Source organism: Myotis nattereri (genome assembly GCF_964212035.1).
Source record: "Myotis nattereri genome assembly, chromosome: 16".
In the NCBI taxonomy this organism is placed as follows: Eukaryota; Metazoa; Chordata; class Mammalia; order Chiroptera; family Vespertilionidae; genus Myotis; species Myotis nattereri.
This window is the reverse complement of record NC_138091.1, coordinates 6,566,129-6,585,414: the sequence shown is the minus strand read 5'-3', so window position 1 is coordinate 6,585,414 and position 19,286 is coordinate 6,566,129. Positions and strand designations below refer to the sequence as shown.

General features: G+C 47.8%; 1 protein-coding gene across 1 annotated transcript; it reads right to left on the bottom strand.

Moving 5' to 3' along the window:
• Window positions 1–5,665: 5,665 nt before the first annotated feature.
• LOC308532600 (phosphofurin acidic cluster sorting protein 2-like) lies at window positions 5,666–18,376 on the bottom strand (the record flags this gene model as incomplete). Its single annotated transcript, XM_081110114.1, has 4 exons — window positions 5,666–7,004; window positions 7,176–9,323; window positions 18,032–18,143; window positions 18,355–18,376. The coding sequence occupies 4 exons, from the start codon at window positions 18,374–18,376 to the stop codon at window positions 5,666–5,668; spliced, it is 3,621 nt and encodes a 1,206-aa protein (XP_080966240.1).
• Between the last annotated feature and the right edge of the window lie 910 nt (window positions 18,377–19,286).

Here is a 19,286-nt window from a genome sequence, read left to right as displayed (position 1 = left end):
ATGAAGAGGGTATACAAACACTGATTCATCTTTCTGGTTTAGAAATCACATCCTAAAGAGAGCCTGTGCAATGCCCCCGCGATGGGCTCACATTCTCAGTGCTTATGGTCCTCAGGGGTCAGTGGGAGGTCTCATCAGACTCCATTCAGATTTCCTTTCTCTCTGTGTCAACCAACAGGGCTGATCTCCTTGAGAGCAGGAACCCTGGGTGTGGTCCCCAGTGAGCGCCCATTTGTCCTGAGTCAGTGTAGCTTGTGCCATGGCGGGGTGCTGTACAAGGCTGCTAGGCCATCCTCACCAGGATGGTTCAGAGCACTGAGGAGGATTGATGGAAAAGGAGAAGCCAGGCTGTCTCCACAACCTTGTTCAGCCTTGGGGCGTGAGAAAGAATGGCTGCTGGGCTCTGGAGAGACAGAAGAGCCTCAGGAAAAAGCCCAGCTGAACCAGAGCCTAGGGTCTGAGGGCAGACAGACAGAGGCTCTGACCCCAGAGGAAATTTCGAAGCGGTGCCTGTGGAGGAGATGAGTGTGGACCCCGGGCCCTGGGACATTCCCTGTCCCCTCTTCAGTGCTGTGGGCGGACAGAGGAGATGCTCAGAAAGCTGTTCAGTGTCCGTGGGGCAGGGTGGACTGTCTGTCCAGGTGCAGGTGTCAGTAAGGGTTCAAGAACAGCTCTCTGCTTGTTAAACCCTACAGCATTCTGCGACGTGGACTCCAGGGGGCGCTTAAGGCCAGGCTTTGTCCATGTGCTGGTGGGAGATGAAGTCAAACAAAATGTGGGTTTGCAGCCCTGACATCAAGGGTCCCTGCCCCAGTGCTGGTGGGTCAATTTCCCCCAAAGTCCCATTGTCTTGGGCCTCAAGTACATCACATCCTTCGAGCAGATGGCTCCTGAGAGACTCATTCTTCCCAACCTATGACTAATAGTAACACGACGCAGGCTCAGAAGAAACAGACTTGTTCAAGTCTCTGAAGGGTTGTCGAGTTAAATTTTATGGAATCTAAATTAAATTTATATTTGAGTATTTCATTACATTTTCTTTAATTAGACTGAATGTTACTGAATAGTATGAAAAAATACATAAAGTTAAACATATATATGATGAACACAAATATTTTAAAACTTCATATTAATGAGGGGAGAGAGCCCTCTCTGTTGTGGCAGCTGACACACGCTATGGCCCAGGATCTAAGACCACAGGTTCCAAAGGAGCTGAGGTGCGTTGCTCACAAGCTGCAGGTGGGTCCACATCTGGAAGTTCAGTGACGGCTGTGCCTGGAGCCTGCTCTGGCTCTGGAGAGGGCAGCAGAGTAGGCGTTGCCGCTTTAGGTGTTTCTTCATCTTGCTCTGGAGCTGCTTCTGTAGATCCAGGAAGAGAACATGTTACCACCATGACTGCCTTTTGTGTGCCTTACAAGAAAGAAATGTCCCATCTCCATCACTGAAGTCCCAGTTCAAGGCCCCACCCCAGGAAGCCCTCCAGACTGCAGGCCCTGGGCAATGACCTGAGTGGCTCTGTGCTCCTGCCTAAGCTCATCCTCTGGCGGCTCTTTTCTGTGTGGGCTAGCCTGATCCCCACTCACCCACACCACCCAATCCACATGCACAGCTCTCTGACTCCCTCCCTTTTTTCTAGCAGAAGCCCTCAGACCTCTGCCCTCTGGCAGAAATCTCACAAGGCATGAGATCCAGGGTGTTGCCAGCTTCTCCAACTCACAGTCCCCATACTCCCCTTAAGGCTCTGATCCAAAGCCCATTCACTTTTTCTGCTGGTCTAGAGATCCACTTTCTGCTTCACAGTACGTGTAGATCAGCGATACTTTGAGGAAGAAGTCATATGGGCTGTACTGTGGATGCTACCTGGCTGTGCAGCCCAGTGTGACTGAAATCACTCCTGACTAGAAGGAAGCACTGGAGTGCAGTCCTGTGGTCAGGGCCTTTGCTGAATGAATGAGCCCAAACCAGCCCCATCTCAGAAGGCTGGCTGAGCCTGGGGTCCCCCTGCTCACCCCTGGGATTTCTGATCTGGCTTCACCCAGGACAGAGACCCCTAATGGAATCTCCAACGTCTTTATCAAAAGGGAAAATAGCTTAGCCTAAGTCCTGAGGAGAATCACAAATAAGGCACAAGTTTCTTTAAAAGAAGAGAAAATGGCCAATTGGAACAACCACAGCTCCACCAGCACACCTCTCCAGAGTCCAGGCTTCCAGCGGGCCTTTTCCTGGGAGGAACCCCCCTCCTGCCGCCCCAAGTCCCTACAATAACCCTATGAAGCTGGGCCTAGGCTCTCCCCATGTTCAGAGAAACAAACACTCAGGGACATGCAGGATCTGGAGACTCACAGCAAGCAGGTGGCTGAGTGACCACTGTGCTGTGGAGGGGCAGGGTTCACCTGGTCCATGGTTGGTCCCACACACGTTGGTGCGACCCAAAAGTTCTGTATTAACACAGAAGGGTGGGTGCAGACCAAGGTGGGGACGCTGCCCAGTAAGCTGGGCACCAAGTATTTGACCAGTTTTTCCATTAACTGTTCCTGGGAGGTCTGCACCTTACATGTCCATTTTTATTTTTATTTATTTATTTTTTTTGCCCTGTGAAGGTCAAGCTTATTTGGAAGCCTGAGTGAGTGGTGTTGGGGACAACATGAAGGCCCAGGGGTGAGCTGAGAGGCCTCCATGTTGGGCTTAGGATGCCCCCACTGGGAGCTCAGCACTGTGTCTGGGCACAGGGTGGATCCAGCTCCCTGGGAAGCAGAGTCCTGGCTCCAGGAAGGGCAGGTGGAGAAGGTGAGGGCAGTTCTCCCTGGGAGGGTCAGGGTCCAGAAATACAGACTTGCTCAAAGCTTTGAGGGTTTTTAGGGTTAAATTTTATAGACTCTAAATTAAGTTTCTGTTTAGGAGTACTAAATATCATAAAAATATAATAAAATTATAAACATATGTAACAAGAATATTACACATTTAACACTGTGTCTAAATGGGGTTAGGAGGGTGCCCTCTCTGCTATCGCTGCTGACACGCGCTCTGGCCTGGGATCTAGCACCACAGGCCGCACAGATGATGGGGTGAGTTGCTCAAATGCTGCAGGTGGTTCTTCTGCCTCTTGAAGTTCAGTGAAAGCTGGGCCTGGATCCGGCTCTGGCTCTGGAGAGGCCACTAGGGTGGCGTTGCCCTTGAGGGTTTTCCTGGTATTCTTCTGGAGCTGGTTCTGTCGATGCAAGAAGAGGACATGTTACCACCCTCACTCCCTTTTGTGTGCCTTCCAAAGGCACACTCACCCACACCACCCCCGGAGGCCTCCTCCTCCTCCTGTCTCGGCCTCAGTGGGCTCAGGTGCTCCCGCTGAGGCACTGGGCCTTGTTTGGCAGGTAGGAGACTGCAAGTTGAGCTCTATGGAAGCCAACAGCATCATCAGGCTGGGAAATTCTGAAGGTGCTGGTCCAGCCAGATGCTCAGGATGCAGGAGATGGCCCTGGGGAGAGAGATAGGTGAGCAGCAGAATGTGAGGCCTGCCTTTCCCTTCCACACGGCCCTCCCACAGCACCACTCAGAGAGCCTGGGGTCCTATGCCTGCTGCTCCTGCCCATCCAGAAGCCAGACCTTCTCCTTGTCCACCTTCAGTCTGGCAGTCCTGGCAGAGATGGGCCTGGTCACCCAGGAATGGTTGGCATGAAGCCCTCCTACCTGACAGCTCGGGATCAATGAGGGAACCACCTGTCCCCTTCTTCAGGGGAACCTGACATGCTCTCGCAGTGTCCCTGTTCCCTCCCATTAGGACTGAGAGGCCTGGTGTCCACCCAGTTCATGTCACTCATTGGCACTGAGCAGGTGCTTCAGGAATACTGACCAGTGAGCAAACAAACAAACCCCAGGGCCTTCCTATCACCTCAAACTTTGGCTCCTGCACCTACATGCTGCCTCATTCACTAGCTGTCCTGTGTGGTTCTTTGCCTCCCACTGAAACTCAACTCCCACAGGGTGGGGTACCCCAAGCTGCCACTGCGGAGGTTCTACCAGATTAGGGAGCAAGGTCCCGGGATAGGGGTGCAGACTGGGCTAGAATTAGGAGTGGAAGGCTATGAATTGTCTGAGGGGCTGTCTGTCCACTGACCTTCCCACTCGCCCACACCACCCATATCCACTTGCACAGCTGTCTGACTCATGTCCTTTTTTCTAGGGAAGCCCTCCGACCTCTGCCTCTTGCAGAAATCCCACCATGAGTGGGATCCATGGTTTTGCCAACACCTTGAATTCACAGTCTCCATACTCCCCTCATGGATCGGATCCAAAACTGACTCACGTTTTCTGCTGAACAGAGGTTTACCATCCTCTTCACAATGCGCGAAGATGCAGCCATAGGGAGAGGAGGCCAGGAGGATGTCACATCAGGTGTTCTGTGGACACTATGAGCCTGTGCAGCCTAGTGGGACTGAATCGCTCCCTCCCAGAAGGAAGCTCTGGAGTGCAGGCTTGGGGTCTGCTCTGAGCACTGGGTTATGGTCAGTGCCTAGAAACATTTCTGTACCAGGCAGGGCTTCTAATATACGTGCTGATTGAATGAGCCCAAACCAGCCCCACCTCAGATTGCTGGGTGAGCCTGGGCCCCACTGCTCACCCCTGGCATCTCTAATCTGGATTCACCTGGGACAGAGACCCCCTAATAGTATCTCCAATCTCTTTGGAATATTAGAAAAGAGCTAAACCCAAGGCCCCAAAGAGAATCACAATTTGGCAGTGGCTTCTTCAACAGAAAGAGAAAATGACCAGTTGGTTCAATCACAGCCCCTGCAGCAGACTTCTCCACTGCCTAGGCTCCCAGAGAACACTTACCAGGGAGGAACCCAGCGAGTCCCTACAATAACCCTATGAGCCTGCTCCCTGCTTCTGGGAGGTTTCAGAGGAACAAACACTCAGAGAGTTGCAGTAACCTGAAGGCAAACAGCCAACAGGTGGCCTGGTGAGCATGTGCTCTGGAGGGGGAGGGGCTCACCTGGTAAATAACTGGTTCCACAGCTGCTGGGTGGTAACAAATGTTCTGTAGTAACAGGAACGAAGGTGGGTTCCCTCTTCAGGTAATCGACCACTTTGTCTAGCCAGTGTGCTAGGGCGATGCGCACCATACAGGTCTTTTCTCTTTCTGCCTGTGAGGCTGGAGTTCACTGGTAACCCTGAGTAGGTGGTGCTAGACCAGTTGGCTGTCGGGCAGCTGTTTCCCCAGGGCTGGGCTGACTGGACTCCAAGTTCTGCTCAGAATACTGCCATCAGAGGCTAGCCCTTGACCTCTGGCTGCCAACCTCTGAGTCTGGGCACAGGTTGGAGCTGTCTCCCAGGGAAGCAGAGTCCTGGCTTCCTGGAAGGGCAGGTCTTCAAGGCCAGAACCCTTCTCACTGAGAATGTTGGGCATCCGGAGGCCAAAACACATCTTCCATGATGCTCCAGCTCAACACTGCCCTCCTGAGTCCCACCCGCCACAGCCTTCTGGTTACTGAACAGAGCATTGAGGAGCTCCCAGGGAGGGGCAACCCCCTTAGGTTCCAGGCTGTGAGCACATTCTCTTTGCGTTCCCAGGGTCTGTGTCTGTAGGAAACTGTACTCTTCACAGAAAAGCAGCTGGGTCCTTCTGGTCTTGGCCAAGGCAGAGTGAAGGGCAGGGGAAGGGGCAGGGCTAGAAGGTGGGATTGTTGTGTCCGAAGATGCAGATGGGGACATGCTTGACGTGGGAGGACCACTGGGCTGACAACTGGAAAAACGCCACGTCATTCCACTCGACGCCATCGATGACGACCGGCAGCATGCTCTGCTGGTGCTTGGCCCTGCAAACCAGGCGACCAATGCCCTGGATGCACTGGCTTTGGGACTCCAAATTCTCATCCGTGGTTTTCTTGGGCGCCTTCTTTTTTCTCTCCTTGGTGACCACAGCCATGGACAAGGCAGGTGTTGCTGTGCCCTCACCACTGCGGGGCAGCCTGCTGACCTGGACAGACTGGAAGAAGCACTTGAGTGTGTTTTTGGTGGTAGGCAGCTGTTTCTTCTCTGTGACTCTCTTCGTATCTATTGGCTGGGCTGCTGTCCAGTAATCCACCTGCAGCTCCATCATGTGTGCATGGACACTCTGACTGGTGGAGGACAGGCTCCCACTCATTGATGCGGGGGAGAGTGTGTTGGGTGAGGCCTTCCCGGTAGGGGACAGAAGCTCACCGGAGCATGAGGTGACTACATCATCTGAGCCTCCTGACATGGCTGCAGATGGTTCCACTCTTCCAACCTTCACTGCCCCCACAAAGGGGATGAGCTGTGTGGACTTTTCATTGGGGCGCTGCTGCTTAGACATGAGAATGGCCTCAGCAATGGGCAGCAGGTAGACACAGTTGGCCCCTGCAACGTACTCAGAGATTCTCGACACAACGTCCTGTGTGTCCTGCAAGGTGTTCTCAGACTCCAGGTTGTTGAACATGTCCCGCCAGTACAGGTCCTGGAAGAAGTTGTTGTAGCGGCAGTCCATGGAGCCCAGGTAGCTGGCCAACGGGTGGGGACCCAGCGGGATGACCAGGAAGCGCATGTAGTCTAGCCATTGGGGTGGCTGCTGGGACAGCTGCCTCACGAAGACCCGCAGCACAGCGTTGAAGTAGGGCTGTGCCCCTGCCACCGCCATCTTCACAGGCGTCAGGGCCTGGGAATCGCAGTTGCAGTATCTCTGCATGTGTGAGACGATGATGCTGAAGGCCTCCTGGACGTCATCTGTGGAGCAAGTGCACACCACGGGCAGCGAGTGCCCCTGCAGGATGTCCGAAAGTAACTGGCCCTGCCAGGCGCAGGTGTTGACCAGGATGATGTTCTCGGGCATCTTGTCCTGGCAAATGAGGATGTTGTGGAGCTGGTCACGGATGGGCTTCCTGGGGATCTGCCACTGGCTCTGTGGGTATGGGCTCTCGTTGCCCAGTCTGTTGACCCACTCATTCAGGGCTGTGCCGCAGCCCCGGTGGCCAGCCTGCTTCCTCTTGGACCTGCTGGAGGGCAGGACCAGAGACTTGGTGAAGCGCACTATGGATGGCAGCTTCTTGGTGAACCAATGCTGGGCGGAGGACCCTGCCTCCCGGTTGTCCTCCAGCTGTGCCAGCTGCTTCCCAGGGGAGCGAGTTGTGTGGGCCACTGAGTCAGAGCTACTATCGCTTGACATGCTGTCAAAGTATCGCCTGAGTTTGGGCTTTGGGGTGCTGGGGACACTGATATCGTCCTCCGTGTCTAGGCTACTGTCACTAGAGCTCAGCACAATATCATACCGACGGTGCAGAGCCTTCTCCACTTTGGGGACATGCCTCACAAGGGCCTGTTCTGAGGATATGACCTTCTCCGACACTTGGGCCCTGAGCATAGATGCCACGGCTTCCTGGTGGTAATTGTGTTGCCTGTTCATGCACCTCCTTCTTACTATGAGATTCCCTTGGTCCAAGTTATTCTCCTGGGACTGCCTGTGGACGGCATTGTGACTGGCCGGCTGCTCAAAGAAGCAGCTCTCAGATGTGCTGGCGAGGTGGTTATGCGAGGTTTGGGCCTTAGTGCTGGCCGGCATGGCAGTGGCCTCCTGATTGATAGGCTGGCGGGACAGGGAAGCCATTCGAATCTTAGTGGTGGGTGTGCTGTAGGCCACAAGTTGTGAGTCACTGTGGCTTGTCTGCTTGCCTCCCAGGGCCCTCGCGTTCTCAGGCGGGTGGGCCAGACTCAGAGGCTCCTTTTGGATCCTGGTGCTGTGGAGGCCCCGCATCTCCATCGGCAAGCTGGAGTCTGACAGGCCTTCCATGTATGGCCTGAGCTCGGGACTGGGGCTGCTGAGGAGACTGTGATTGTCCTTCATGCCTGGGCCGCTAGACAGCCCTTCAAAGTATGGCCGAAGCTTAGGTATGGTGGTGCTGAGGACGCTGCCATCGTCCTCAGTGTCTGTGCCACTGTCACTGGGGTTCGGCAGCATGTCATACAGGAGGTCCAGGTCCTCCTCCACCTCCGGGACCTGCTCCCCATGGTCCTGCTCAGGGTCCAGGACCTCCTCCGAACCTTGGACTGTGCGCAGCCATAACAGGACTTTCTGCTGGTAGTTCTGTTGCGTGGTCAGGGTGCTCCTTGTGAATATGAGAGGCCCCTCATCACAGTCACCCTCCTCCTGGTCAGCGGTGTGGTAGCTGGCCTCCCGCTGCGAGAAGAAGCTCTCACACATGCACTCAGAGTAGTTGTCTGAGGACTCAGCCTCGGGACTGGCTTGCCTGGCGCTGTCCTCCTGGTCGATGGGCGGCATGGACAGAGAGGAGATCTGGATGTTGTCCACCTTGCTGGTGGTTGTGCTGTGGGCCACAAATCCATTGTCCGTCTCACTTGGCTGCTTGCCTCCCAGGGCCCACGAATTCTCGGGCATGTGGGGCAGACTCAGAGGCTCTGCTTGGGTCCTGTCACTGTGGCTGCCCCACATCTCCATCTGCAAACTGGAGTCTGACAGGCCATCCAAGTATGGCCTGAGCTTGGGCCTGGGGGTGCTGAGGACGCTCTCATCATCCTCCAGGTATGGGTCACTTTTCCTGCGTTTCCCCATCATGTCAGACCGAAGGTCCCTCTCTGACACTTTGGACCTGTGAAACAGCGCCAGGACTTTCAGCTTCAGGTTTCCTCCTATGGATGGCCGCTGCTTCTTTGGTTCCCCCTTCTCCAAGGCATCCTTGTGCAGGTCCTGTCTGTGCTTTCCCCTGCCGCTGGCCTGCAGCTCATCCTGCCCCTCGTAGTTCCCTGCCGACTTGGCCTTAGGGCTGACCTGCATGGCACTGTCCTCGTGTTCGATGGGCTCACTGCACAGGGAGGAGATCCAGATCTCGGCCACCACAGTGGAGGATTCCTTGATGCTGCGAAAGAGGCTCACCATCTGGCCAAACCTGGGGTTTCGCTGCATGACGTCAGCCATGTGGATGGCACCAGAGGCCAGTGTCTCGTAGCCCAGGACGTTTCTGTTCTTAGAGCACTTCCTCTGCTCCAGCAGGATCAGGAGCTTGTTACCTTCTCCCTTGAGGAAGTGGTTGTACTGCAGGGAGAAGGTGAGCGCCATGTTGGTGTGCACTGGTCTACTGCGGGGCAGCACAATCTCTTGGGACCTCAGGATGCCCTTGGAGTCCTGCATCCTCACGGAAATTACCACGGAGTTGAGGTCCTTGGCCAGCTTCTTGAAGATCACTAGCTTCGTTACAGTGAGACTACACCATCTGGGCACGCAGCTGGGGCTGGAGCAGTCCACCTCCCAGGTGGCGAACAGGTTCTGGGGGACCAGTGTTTTGAGCACCGTGGACGTGCTGGCCAGGCCCACAGTTCGTGAGGAAGCTGCAGCTGCTGGCACCCTACCGGACCTTTTCCTACTCAGGGTTGCTGGTTTTTTCTCCTGTGGTGGGACAGAGGAGGGACATGATTGGTGCATGAAGTGGGGCATGAGTGAATCAAAGGAGAGTGTGGCCACACAAAAAGCAGCCACTCGCTAATCTGTGATTAGGTCAGGGAAGGCCTGGGTGATGGTCTTTTAACCTCAGAGACCTAAAGTTATCACAAAGATGCTTTGAAATTAAAACGTTTTATCTAAAAGCTGTTTACGGTGGGTCGCTGGGTCCTAGGTTGGAATCTTCTGCAAAAAGGTCATTATTTACCTTAACTGAGACTGTCTACTGTCTTTTGGAATCTACAAGAACATAGCTTTGGAACGTCAAAGGAATTTTCCTATTTTTTGGATACTCTGTGCTCTGTGGAGACCACAAATCCCCTCACTGGTATTGAGTTCATTGTTGGCTGTTCTGTCCTATATCCCCCTATAGGAAAGAAGTATATGTCTGTCATTTCACTTTTCATCCAATCTATCACCAATGGATTTCATGCAACTCACATACATCGCCACTTCTGACCGTAATATCTAAAATAAGGTGACAACTGCCATTCTCCAGAGCATTATTTCAATCCATTGAGGTTTTGATTCAAGGCCAATGACCATTTGGCTCAGATAAAATCTCAACAATTGTTCACAGTTTTGAATGCTTCTGACATGGACATTTACTTGGCACAATACAGCAGGATCCCAGAAAATCTCACCCAGCACCACCCTGCAGACCTACACCCGGTGCTGGCATCCAGCAAAGGGTCCATTGACGCACCAGTTCCCTGCCTGCCGGTGAACTTGTGACACTTGTCTGTTGGATTCAGGACCTTCCCTTGCTTGTGTTGCTGACTTTATTGGAGCCATATTTTGTAATACTTTCTGGGCAAACACCTTAGCTGTTTAAGTGAGAGCTGATCTTGTTCAGCTCAGAAGATAAAGGGGCACATCCTCCTTCCTGCATGAATCTCAGATGTTCTTAGACAACTGAGGATCTTTGCGGATTTGTCTGAGGTCATTCCTCATGACATGCAGGAGCCCCATAAGGAAATTCGCACACAACTGCAATTAAACTAACTGGCTCTTCAGGGGGAGCACTAATGAGGTTTAGTCCACCTCTGCTGGTAGCCCTTCTGGTGGTTGTAGTCAGCAAGGAGAGAAACTGAGGCACAAAGAAGGTTGAATGAGACTCTAGGGGAGTGAGCAACTTGCAGCTCAACCCATAAAGCAACAAACTTTAACCCACTACATAATACTCCTAGAAACTGTGCTGAGACTCTGCAGATACCAAACAATAAAAACAACAGCAACAAGCATACCTATAATTAACATGGGAAGTTGTGCCTCCATGACTGGGAACTCCCAGGCCCCAGCCCTCATTAATATTCCTGATAGGAAGCCTTGACTTGCAAGTGCTTTACAGAAGGGTAAATGTAGGAAGATTTAACTACAAAATATCAACTGAGAAATGGCCAATATACAGTTTTCTTTGGGTGCCTAAATTAATTTTTCACAGGCAAAATAAAAAAAAAGAAAAAAATAACTATAACAATGGCGGCCTGAAAATTGAACTGATTGAGTGCATAGGATGCACATCTTTATTTGGAAATTAGAAACTTCTAAGGAGAAGCAGAGACAAATTCTCTTTAAAAAATAAATGAACAAGAAATTTCAGAGATTATCTTCCAACTCTCCTGAAGCTAATACATGCTAACACCCCATCCTCCCCTTTCTATAGCACGTCCCCTACATATTTTGCTCTCTGAGCTTCCTTGTCCAGATGTCTTCCTTCCCTTCCCTTCTTTCTTCCCCTTCTGTCCCCTCCACTGCCCCTCCCTACTGACTTAAGGGAAAATGAGATTAGGAATTCTGCCAACTCCCTTTGGAGAAAAGCTGCTCTCAGCCAGAGAGGAATCAGCAATCATCCTCCATTTTCTCTATGGCCCTGATTGGTTCACAGAGAAATTTAACTGATGGAACATGCAATCCTGGATATTTTAACCTATTGCAATTAATATACTCCTGGTTTCTGGGAGCAAAAGCAAGAGAAGTACTAAATAAGGTTTATAGAAAACTCCTATAGAGAAGCCTCCACACTTTAGGGATATAGGAAATTGAAACAGGATTTAGAAAAAGGATACAAACAGAAACATGCCTAGGGCTGCTCCAAGCTTGTTTTTCCTTCCCACTGATACTTTGGGAGAATTTTAAATGATCATTAAAAGGGAAGCCATTGCCCTAGCCAGTTTGGCTAAGGAGATAGAGTGTCGCCTGCAGACTGAAGGGTCCCAGGTTTGATTCTGGTCAAGAGCACATGCCCAGGTTGCAGGCTTGATCCCCATTAGGGGGCGTGCAGAAGGCAGCCAATTGGAGATTCTCTCTCATCATTGATGTTTCTATCTCTCTCTCCCTTTCCCTTCCTCTCTGAAATCAGTAAAAAATCTATTTTTAAAAAGGGGGAGGGGGAGAAGCCACTAAGTACCCTGTATATATTGAGGCTATTTTATTTGTTTTTAACCACAACCAATTAATTGCTTTCACCATCGGAATAAAGCTTTCCTACAAATGTCTGTTTTTTAATCAAAACCTGTTTCCTTCCAACTAGGGAATGTTATGAGAATATATATGGTTTGCTTATCAAATCTCCCCCAATTCCCCTGTTTAGTGAGTGGGGTTTTTTTACTCTTTAATGAAATCAGTGATGCTGACAGATGCTTTCTCCAGAATAGTAACATATATACTTAGAATAAATGAACCCGATACTGAACCAAAAGGGAAAGTAATGATTTTAAAGGAACCTTCCAGGAGGAAACTAAGCTTGAGACTGACCGAATGTTTGCTAATCATCTCTTCTTCAGTATTATCTTCCACAAGACCCTGAGAGATGGCTGAACAGGGTACCCACCCTACTCAGAATGGCCCCAAACAGCCCAGAGACATGCAGACATGGCTCTAACACTAGGCTTTCTCATATGTCTGCCTAAAGATGGGGGGCCAGCCCACAGTGAAGTGAGAATTCTCTTTTGGGGTACATATTCACCAAATGGGAGTAACTTGACCCTGAGTGCCTCAAACAAGAAGCCAATCTTCTTTTGTTACACCAATTACCTGGTTGCAATATAAAGTGGGTAATAAAGAGGCTTTGGCACCATTAACTTTAAGACTATCTCGTACCTGGGCCCTGTGTTGCCATTTCCAGGGGAGACAAACGGCGGTTTCATATACCTGAAAGTCTTTATACCTCTCAGAGTTGTGAGCTTTCTGGAAACTAGAAAAATATTCCCAAATAGAAAGAAACCATCCAAAAATGGGTGAATGAATTTGTCAATCCCTTGCTAACATTTGTGGGGGCGGGCAACATTGGTCCTGAGGTATTGAAAATGACTATCCTTGTTTTACAAGTGAAGTTTTCAAGGTGCCATAGGTTTTGCTCCAGAAACAATTCAAAGCCCACAAAGTCCTTCTACTTTCTCCAAACCTCCCCTATTCATTTTGGAGTCTTACAGGTAATTGGCTTCATGCAACCAAAGTCCCAGAACCCTTGAAGTGAAAATACCTGAGTTCACCAAGACGTCTTGTCTAGGCCATTTTTAAAAATACAGATCTCTGGAAGATATGACTTATCCCAATAGAAAAAACAATACCTTACCCACCTACACAAATCTCTTTAGCTTTTTCAACTATATCTTTCTAACTTAGTCAGTTTTAATGAAAGTTATTAAATATCTACACATTTTGAAATAACATGAATACTGACATATTGATTGCTAGACAAGTCTGAAGTTCACTGCTTTTGGGGGTTTTTTAATTGCAGAAGGTCTTTAAAATGGATTTGGAGCTGTTGATGTAATGTTTTTTGCTTTGCTGAAGGTGTGTTTTTTCAAAGTAAGAGTTTGATTAAAATATGTTCATCAACGTCAATCTAAGGAATGCTGTTTGTTCACTTCTGTGCTTACGATTGGAAATTAATGCTCCTAACAGTTAAAAGTTCCGGTTAAGTTGGAAGAAATTATACAGTTATGACAATAGAAGGCTTGAGGTATGAAGAGTCATATTTGAGGGAAAAGGTCACATGTAAGTTTCTCTAAGGATAGTTATTTCTGAATGGGTAAGAAGGTTTGTAAAAGGTGAGGAAAGGTTTGTAAAAGGGGGTATAGGCTATACAATTTTGTGAAAGTTTTATATAAAAATATTCTTTTATTTCTCTACCAAAAATATAATTCAAATTGTGTGTATAGTCTTTGTGAGATATGTGTTCATCTATGTGTTATGTGTGGTGAATTGTCAGCCTCCATATGACATTACTAAGATATAATATTTTATTGGCCTACAAAGATTAAATGCTTCTGTAAATTAAGGAGAATTCTGTAGTCTGGACAAAATACTTAATATTACAACTGCTTGCAAGTATGATTAATATCTTTTAGAGTTAGTTACCCTAAGTCTGGGTTTGCTTTACGTAGATTTACAAAAAGTCCATGGTATAATGTTTTGCACAAGTGTATTTGCAACCTTCCCAAAGTTTCTATTGTAAGAGACTTTTAAAACAGGAGATGACTTTGAGTCAATTCCAATGGGCCCTAGAGTACCTCAAGGATTTATTCTCTCTCCTTATTAGAGAAACGTTTTTGACTAATTTAGGACTACTTAATATGCTTGAAATTACCTGAGAAGCTTTAAAAAATTAAAAAAAATATAAATAACTGTGCTATTTGTGTACCTATATTTTTATTAAAATGGATGTTCTAAAGATTTCAACCTGCCCTAGGAAGGAATGTACAAAGATTCAAGAAAATTTCAAATAGGAAACACTCTGTTGTAACAGTGGTCTTGGTGTCAGCGACACCAGGCCAGCCAAGAGGATGGTTCCCTGTGAGGGTGTCTGGCAGTTCGACTCCGGGTATTTGTGGCACAAACATTGGAAGTTGATGAATTATATCCAATTCTCAATACAAGAAGCCATGGACAATGTTTTAAAATCTTACATGCTATCTGTTCCTTTTATATTCAAATTATGTATTGAATCCAAATATATATATATATATACTTATATATTTTCATATCATTCTCTCTAATTTTACAGTAATTATTGTTATCCAAAAATTATTGCCTTGAAATGTTATATTTTACCAAAAAGGCAGTTTTTCCTCAATTGCATTGCAATCAAAACTATAACCATACCATTTTGTTTGTTTATTTTTTTAAATATATTTTATTGATTTTTTACAGAGAGGAAGGGAGAGAGATAGAGAGTTAGAAACATCGATGAGAGAGAAACATCGATCAGCTGCCTCCTGCACATCTCCTACTGGGGATATGCCCGCAACCCAGGTACATGCCCTTGACCGGAATCGAACCTGGGACCTTTCAGTCCGCAGGCCGACGCTCTATCCACTGAGCCAAACTGGTTTCGGCCATACCACTTTGTTTTGTCGTTCATAGATATTGTTTTACTTTACTGCATTTTCAAATATGTTACATCTTTAGAAAAATTCATGAAAAGGACTCTTGACTTACTCTATTTTTTTATTCTTTTCATATATTTTATTGATTTTTTACAGAGAAAGAGAGGTCTAGAGAGTTGGAAACATTGATGAGAGAGAAATATCGATCAGCTGCCTCTGGCACAATCCCTACTGGAAATGTGCCTGCAACCAAGGTACATGCCCTTGACCTGAATTGAATCTGGGACCCTTGAGTCCTCAGGTCTAAGCTCCACCCACTGAGCCAAACCAGTCAGGGCTTGACTTACTCTAAGTAACAGGTTTCTACGCAGGTCACATCTTTGAACTGAATGAAGAAATAGAGAACTCTAAGGAATGACTGAATTCACGAAAATACTAGCAAATAACCAGGATAAACAACAAAACGGGTAGGGAACGAAATGAAGGGAAGATGGTTATTATTGTTATGACTCTGTTTAAAATACTGCTGATTTTTAGTCTTTTTGTTTTCCAAATATAAGGAAAACTAAAAGTAGAAATTCTACATTACTATCCATGACTCACTAGGAAGGTTAGAGGCAATGATACATTAGTGACATTCATTTCACAGTAATCCCAAGAGACAAAGACTTCAAGGACCAAAACTTACAACCAGGAGATTTTGTTTATTGAAACACATTAATTAAAGACTCTCTCCAATGTGTTAAAAAGGATGTTACCTTATGAGAGGCCTAACCATAAATGGATATCTGTCACTGACACTGCCCTCCATCCACCAAGGAGACTGAAGACTTGTCAAGGATGAGAAACCACTGGCCGTGGGGGCTGACAGCTTTCCCAAGAAGTCAACAAGGCCTGGATGCTGACAGATTACTGCTGCTCAAACCTTCTTCTTCTATCTCCTAACTGTTATTGATTATATGTACACCAACTGATTTTTATATTTTTATTACATACCTTATTACATATGAATTGTTGAATTTCGATATCTGCTAAGTTTTCCCACCTACTAGACAAGTACATTCTAATGATCAGTACGGTAAGGAAACAGTAGAGAGTCTTAATTCTTCAGCTCAAACATAGCATAAGTACAAGGAACAGTGGATGAAGAAGGAAACATATAATTAGCTTAATAAGCAATTATGAAAATATATGCAAAGGGTTTTTGGTTGGCTGGGATGCTTATTTTCCTTAGTCACTTTCTTGTCTAGTAGTCGACATTTTCTATTCCTAAGCAGTGTTCCTGCTTTAATGTTTTTGCTTTTGTTCCCGGTATGTAAATGTTATACTAGATGCAAAATACCAAAACTTAAGACAAGCAGCAAACGGACTCTGCTCATGTTAGCTCAAAATATAAAATTGATACAGAATATTTTTTAACAAAAACATATAGGATCTCATGGCCTCCCATGCACCTGCCTTTTTATTTTGATTTATAATAAAAATTCCACTTTGAATGTCATTCAAGGTTAGAGTCTTACCTTATCCGGAATGGTCCATTGTTCAGCAAGACATAACACGAACACTCATCATCAATGCATAATTTGTATTGATTTCTGAATAAAAGGAGGATGTGTGAATGAAAAAGGAGCCCCATGCTAACCTGACTAGCTCAGGGAAGTCCTGCAAGGCAGCCTTGCAAACTCAGAGACCTGAAGTAACTACAAAGGATGGTCTGAAATTAAAACACTAACAGGAGCTCATGATGGGTCATCAGATCCTTGTCTGGCATCTTCCCTGACAAAGGTCAATCTTTACCTTAACTAAGTGTGTGTACTGCCTTTTTGCCTCTATGATAACATATCATTGGATTTTCCTTATTTTGGACACCTCATGCTCAGGCACTGTTCTGTGCTCTGCGGAGATCAGAGATCCCTTCGTTGCTATTGAGTTCATTGTTGACTTGAAACTATCCTACGTCCACCATTGTAAAAGAAATATGTGCCTATCATTTTACCCTTTTTCCAATCACAGAAGTGTCTCCAATTTGCTTTCTCCTGTCTCCCTAATCTATCACCCATGGATTTCATGCAACCCACATAAGTCTGCACTTTTGCTTGTATTGTATAAAATAATGTGCAAAATTGTCATTCTCAGGAGCATTCTCTCATCCCATTGAGATTTTTCTCGCTCACAATTGTTGACATTTTGGATCAAATAAACACACACACATTTTTCAGAGGTCTGAAAGTTTTTCACATTAATAAGAGAAAAGGTTCTTGGCAGGAAAAGTAGAATTGCAGGTGAGGAATATGAAGCACATTAGTATCTTAGGTCATTCTCTTCGCAGAGGACAAACAGCACATGCTTGTATTAACAGTGTCACCCGTGCGATTTCTGACAGAACACCCCAATGTGTGATGAGAACACACAGGCTTTTCCTGGGGGGGCAAGATTTGGATGTCAGGACATGTGGTATGTTTAGTGTGGCACCGTCGCCATGGCAATGGAAGGTTTTAAGTCCAGGTCCCAGAGAAAAAAGACATGGATCTCTGTGATAAGCAGTCCCGGTCCCCATACAATGTGCAGCCCTGGGAGGCCCCAGCTCCTGACATGGAGGAGACGAGGACCCAGATTCCTTAGGGAACTGGACACTAGGAGGGATCTCAGGGGAGCAGCAGGGTGCCTTCTGGAACCTGAGTCCTGTTGACTCCCTGGGGTCCTGGAGTTTGGGTCAATTGGGCACCTACACTCACCCTGCGGCGGTGCTTCAGGCTTGAGGATATCTCAGGTGTCTGTGCCGCCTGCAAGGGCGTGGAATTGAAGACCCCATCTGTCGGCTCCGGTCCGCTCTCCTGTGCAGAGCTCTATCAAGACAGTTTCCAGTCACCAGGGGAAAACCTCAGAGCCCTGTTTTGCAGCTTCTCTAAAACTTGTGACTCTCCACTCCAGACACACAGAATGTGATCTGCTGAGACCTCTACTGGCAAGGAAAAGGCATGACAGCCTGAGGGCCTAGGACTCCCATTGGCATAGATAAGGGACCCCTCTAGAGCCCCATCTCCACCTGCCTGCCCTACCCTGGGGTGTGATCACAGCAGGACCTCGAGGTTATCCACTGCTCCAAACACTCCCGCGGTTCTCCCTGCAGGACCCCCTATCCACCACATGAAGAGGGGGGATGTGGGCTGCACAGGGATGGCCCACAGAGGAGGCTGGCCTGGCGTGAATGGGTCTGACCCAGGCCACCTTCACTTACCTGAGGGGATCTTCTTGAAAACGGCCAGAGATGTCGGGCACGAGTGGTGAACCGTCTACAGAGTCTGGAACAACGCTCCCTGCAGGGTCTCCGGGAACCAGAGCCCCCACAACTGGGAACACAACAGGAGAACATGTTGAACTGTCAACTGTCTCTTGCCAAGTGAGTGGCAGTTGGGCAGTTGCTAGAGAGTGGGTGCCTGGTTACGGGGGTTCCAAGTTCTATTAGGAAGTGACCTCACTTCCTGGAATTGCCTCCCTGATGACTCCCCTCACCTAATAACAGCTATAGATAGTCCTGTGGGCTGCTGACTGCTCACCTACCTTCTCCATGGAATACCAACATTGTACACAGTGACACGAACACACCCTCTCCACAAGGTTTAGCTGCAGCCAGGGTACTAGGTTTGAGGAGACAGACCAGGGCTCAGACTCAACCCCTCATTCTTACCTCTTCTTGATCCTGGATAAGTCATTGTGCCTGTTAGATCCTGTCTCTTCTCTGCCTGCACAATGGATTATTGCAGCATGTGCTTCTTAGCGTTATTTACGCTCATGAAGGAAGTAGCTATAAAGTAGGAGGAGGAATGCCACAAGGCAAAAGTGCCTACAACCCCTTTTTCTTCCTATTGTCACCTCCTCGGTGTCTGATTTTCTTTTAATTCCACAAAGAGTCATTTGATTGTGTGTGTGTGTGTGTGTGTGTGTGTGTGTGTGAGAGAGAGAGAGAGAGAGAGAGAGAGAGAGAGAGAGAGAGAGAGAGAGAGATTGTGTGCGCGCACACGCACATATGCTAGTGCTAGGTTGAATTGTGTTAACAAAGCCTGAATACAGTAGTTTGCAGAGGCAACGGTTAATTTCATAGCCATGTGAATTCAATCATCTGGTGGAACTAAAAAGACTTCCTGATTTTTTGGATTATTCATCTTTTTTCTTATTGTAAGGATGAGAGTAAGAACTTACAAGGTCATATGTCAGAGTGGAAACCACAAGTTGACATTTTATTTGACAATGGCTTGTGGGGGACATGACTTCCATTTCCCCCTTTCTAACAGCTGCCAATTTCCATATCCAGGTGGTCTGGGGAGTTTGGCTCAAGGCCCCAGAGTGGAGTTATCAGCACAGCTCACTGACCTGGCCAGAGTGATGACGGTTGTATGTGGACATGTGACTTCAGTGAGTTGAATAAAATTCTTTTTATTAGTCACAAGAAAAAAAGTTCTGTTTCCATAGGTCTCATGGCCTTGTGAAAACAT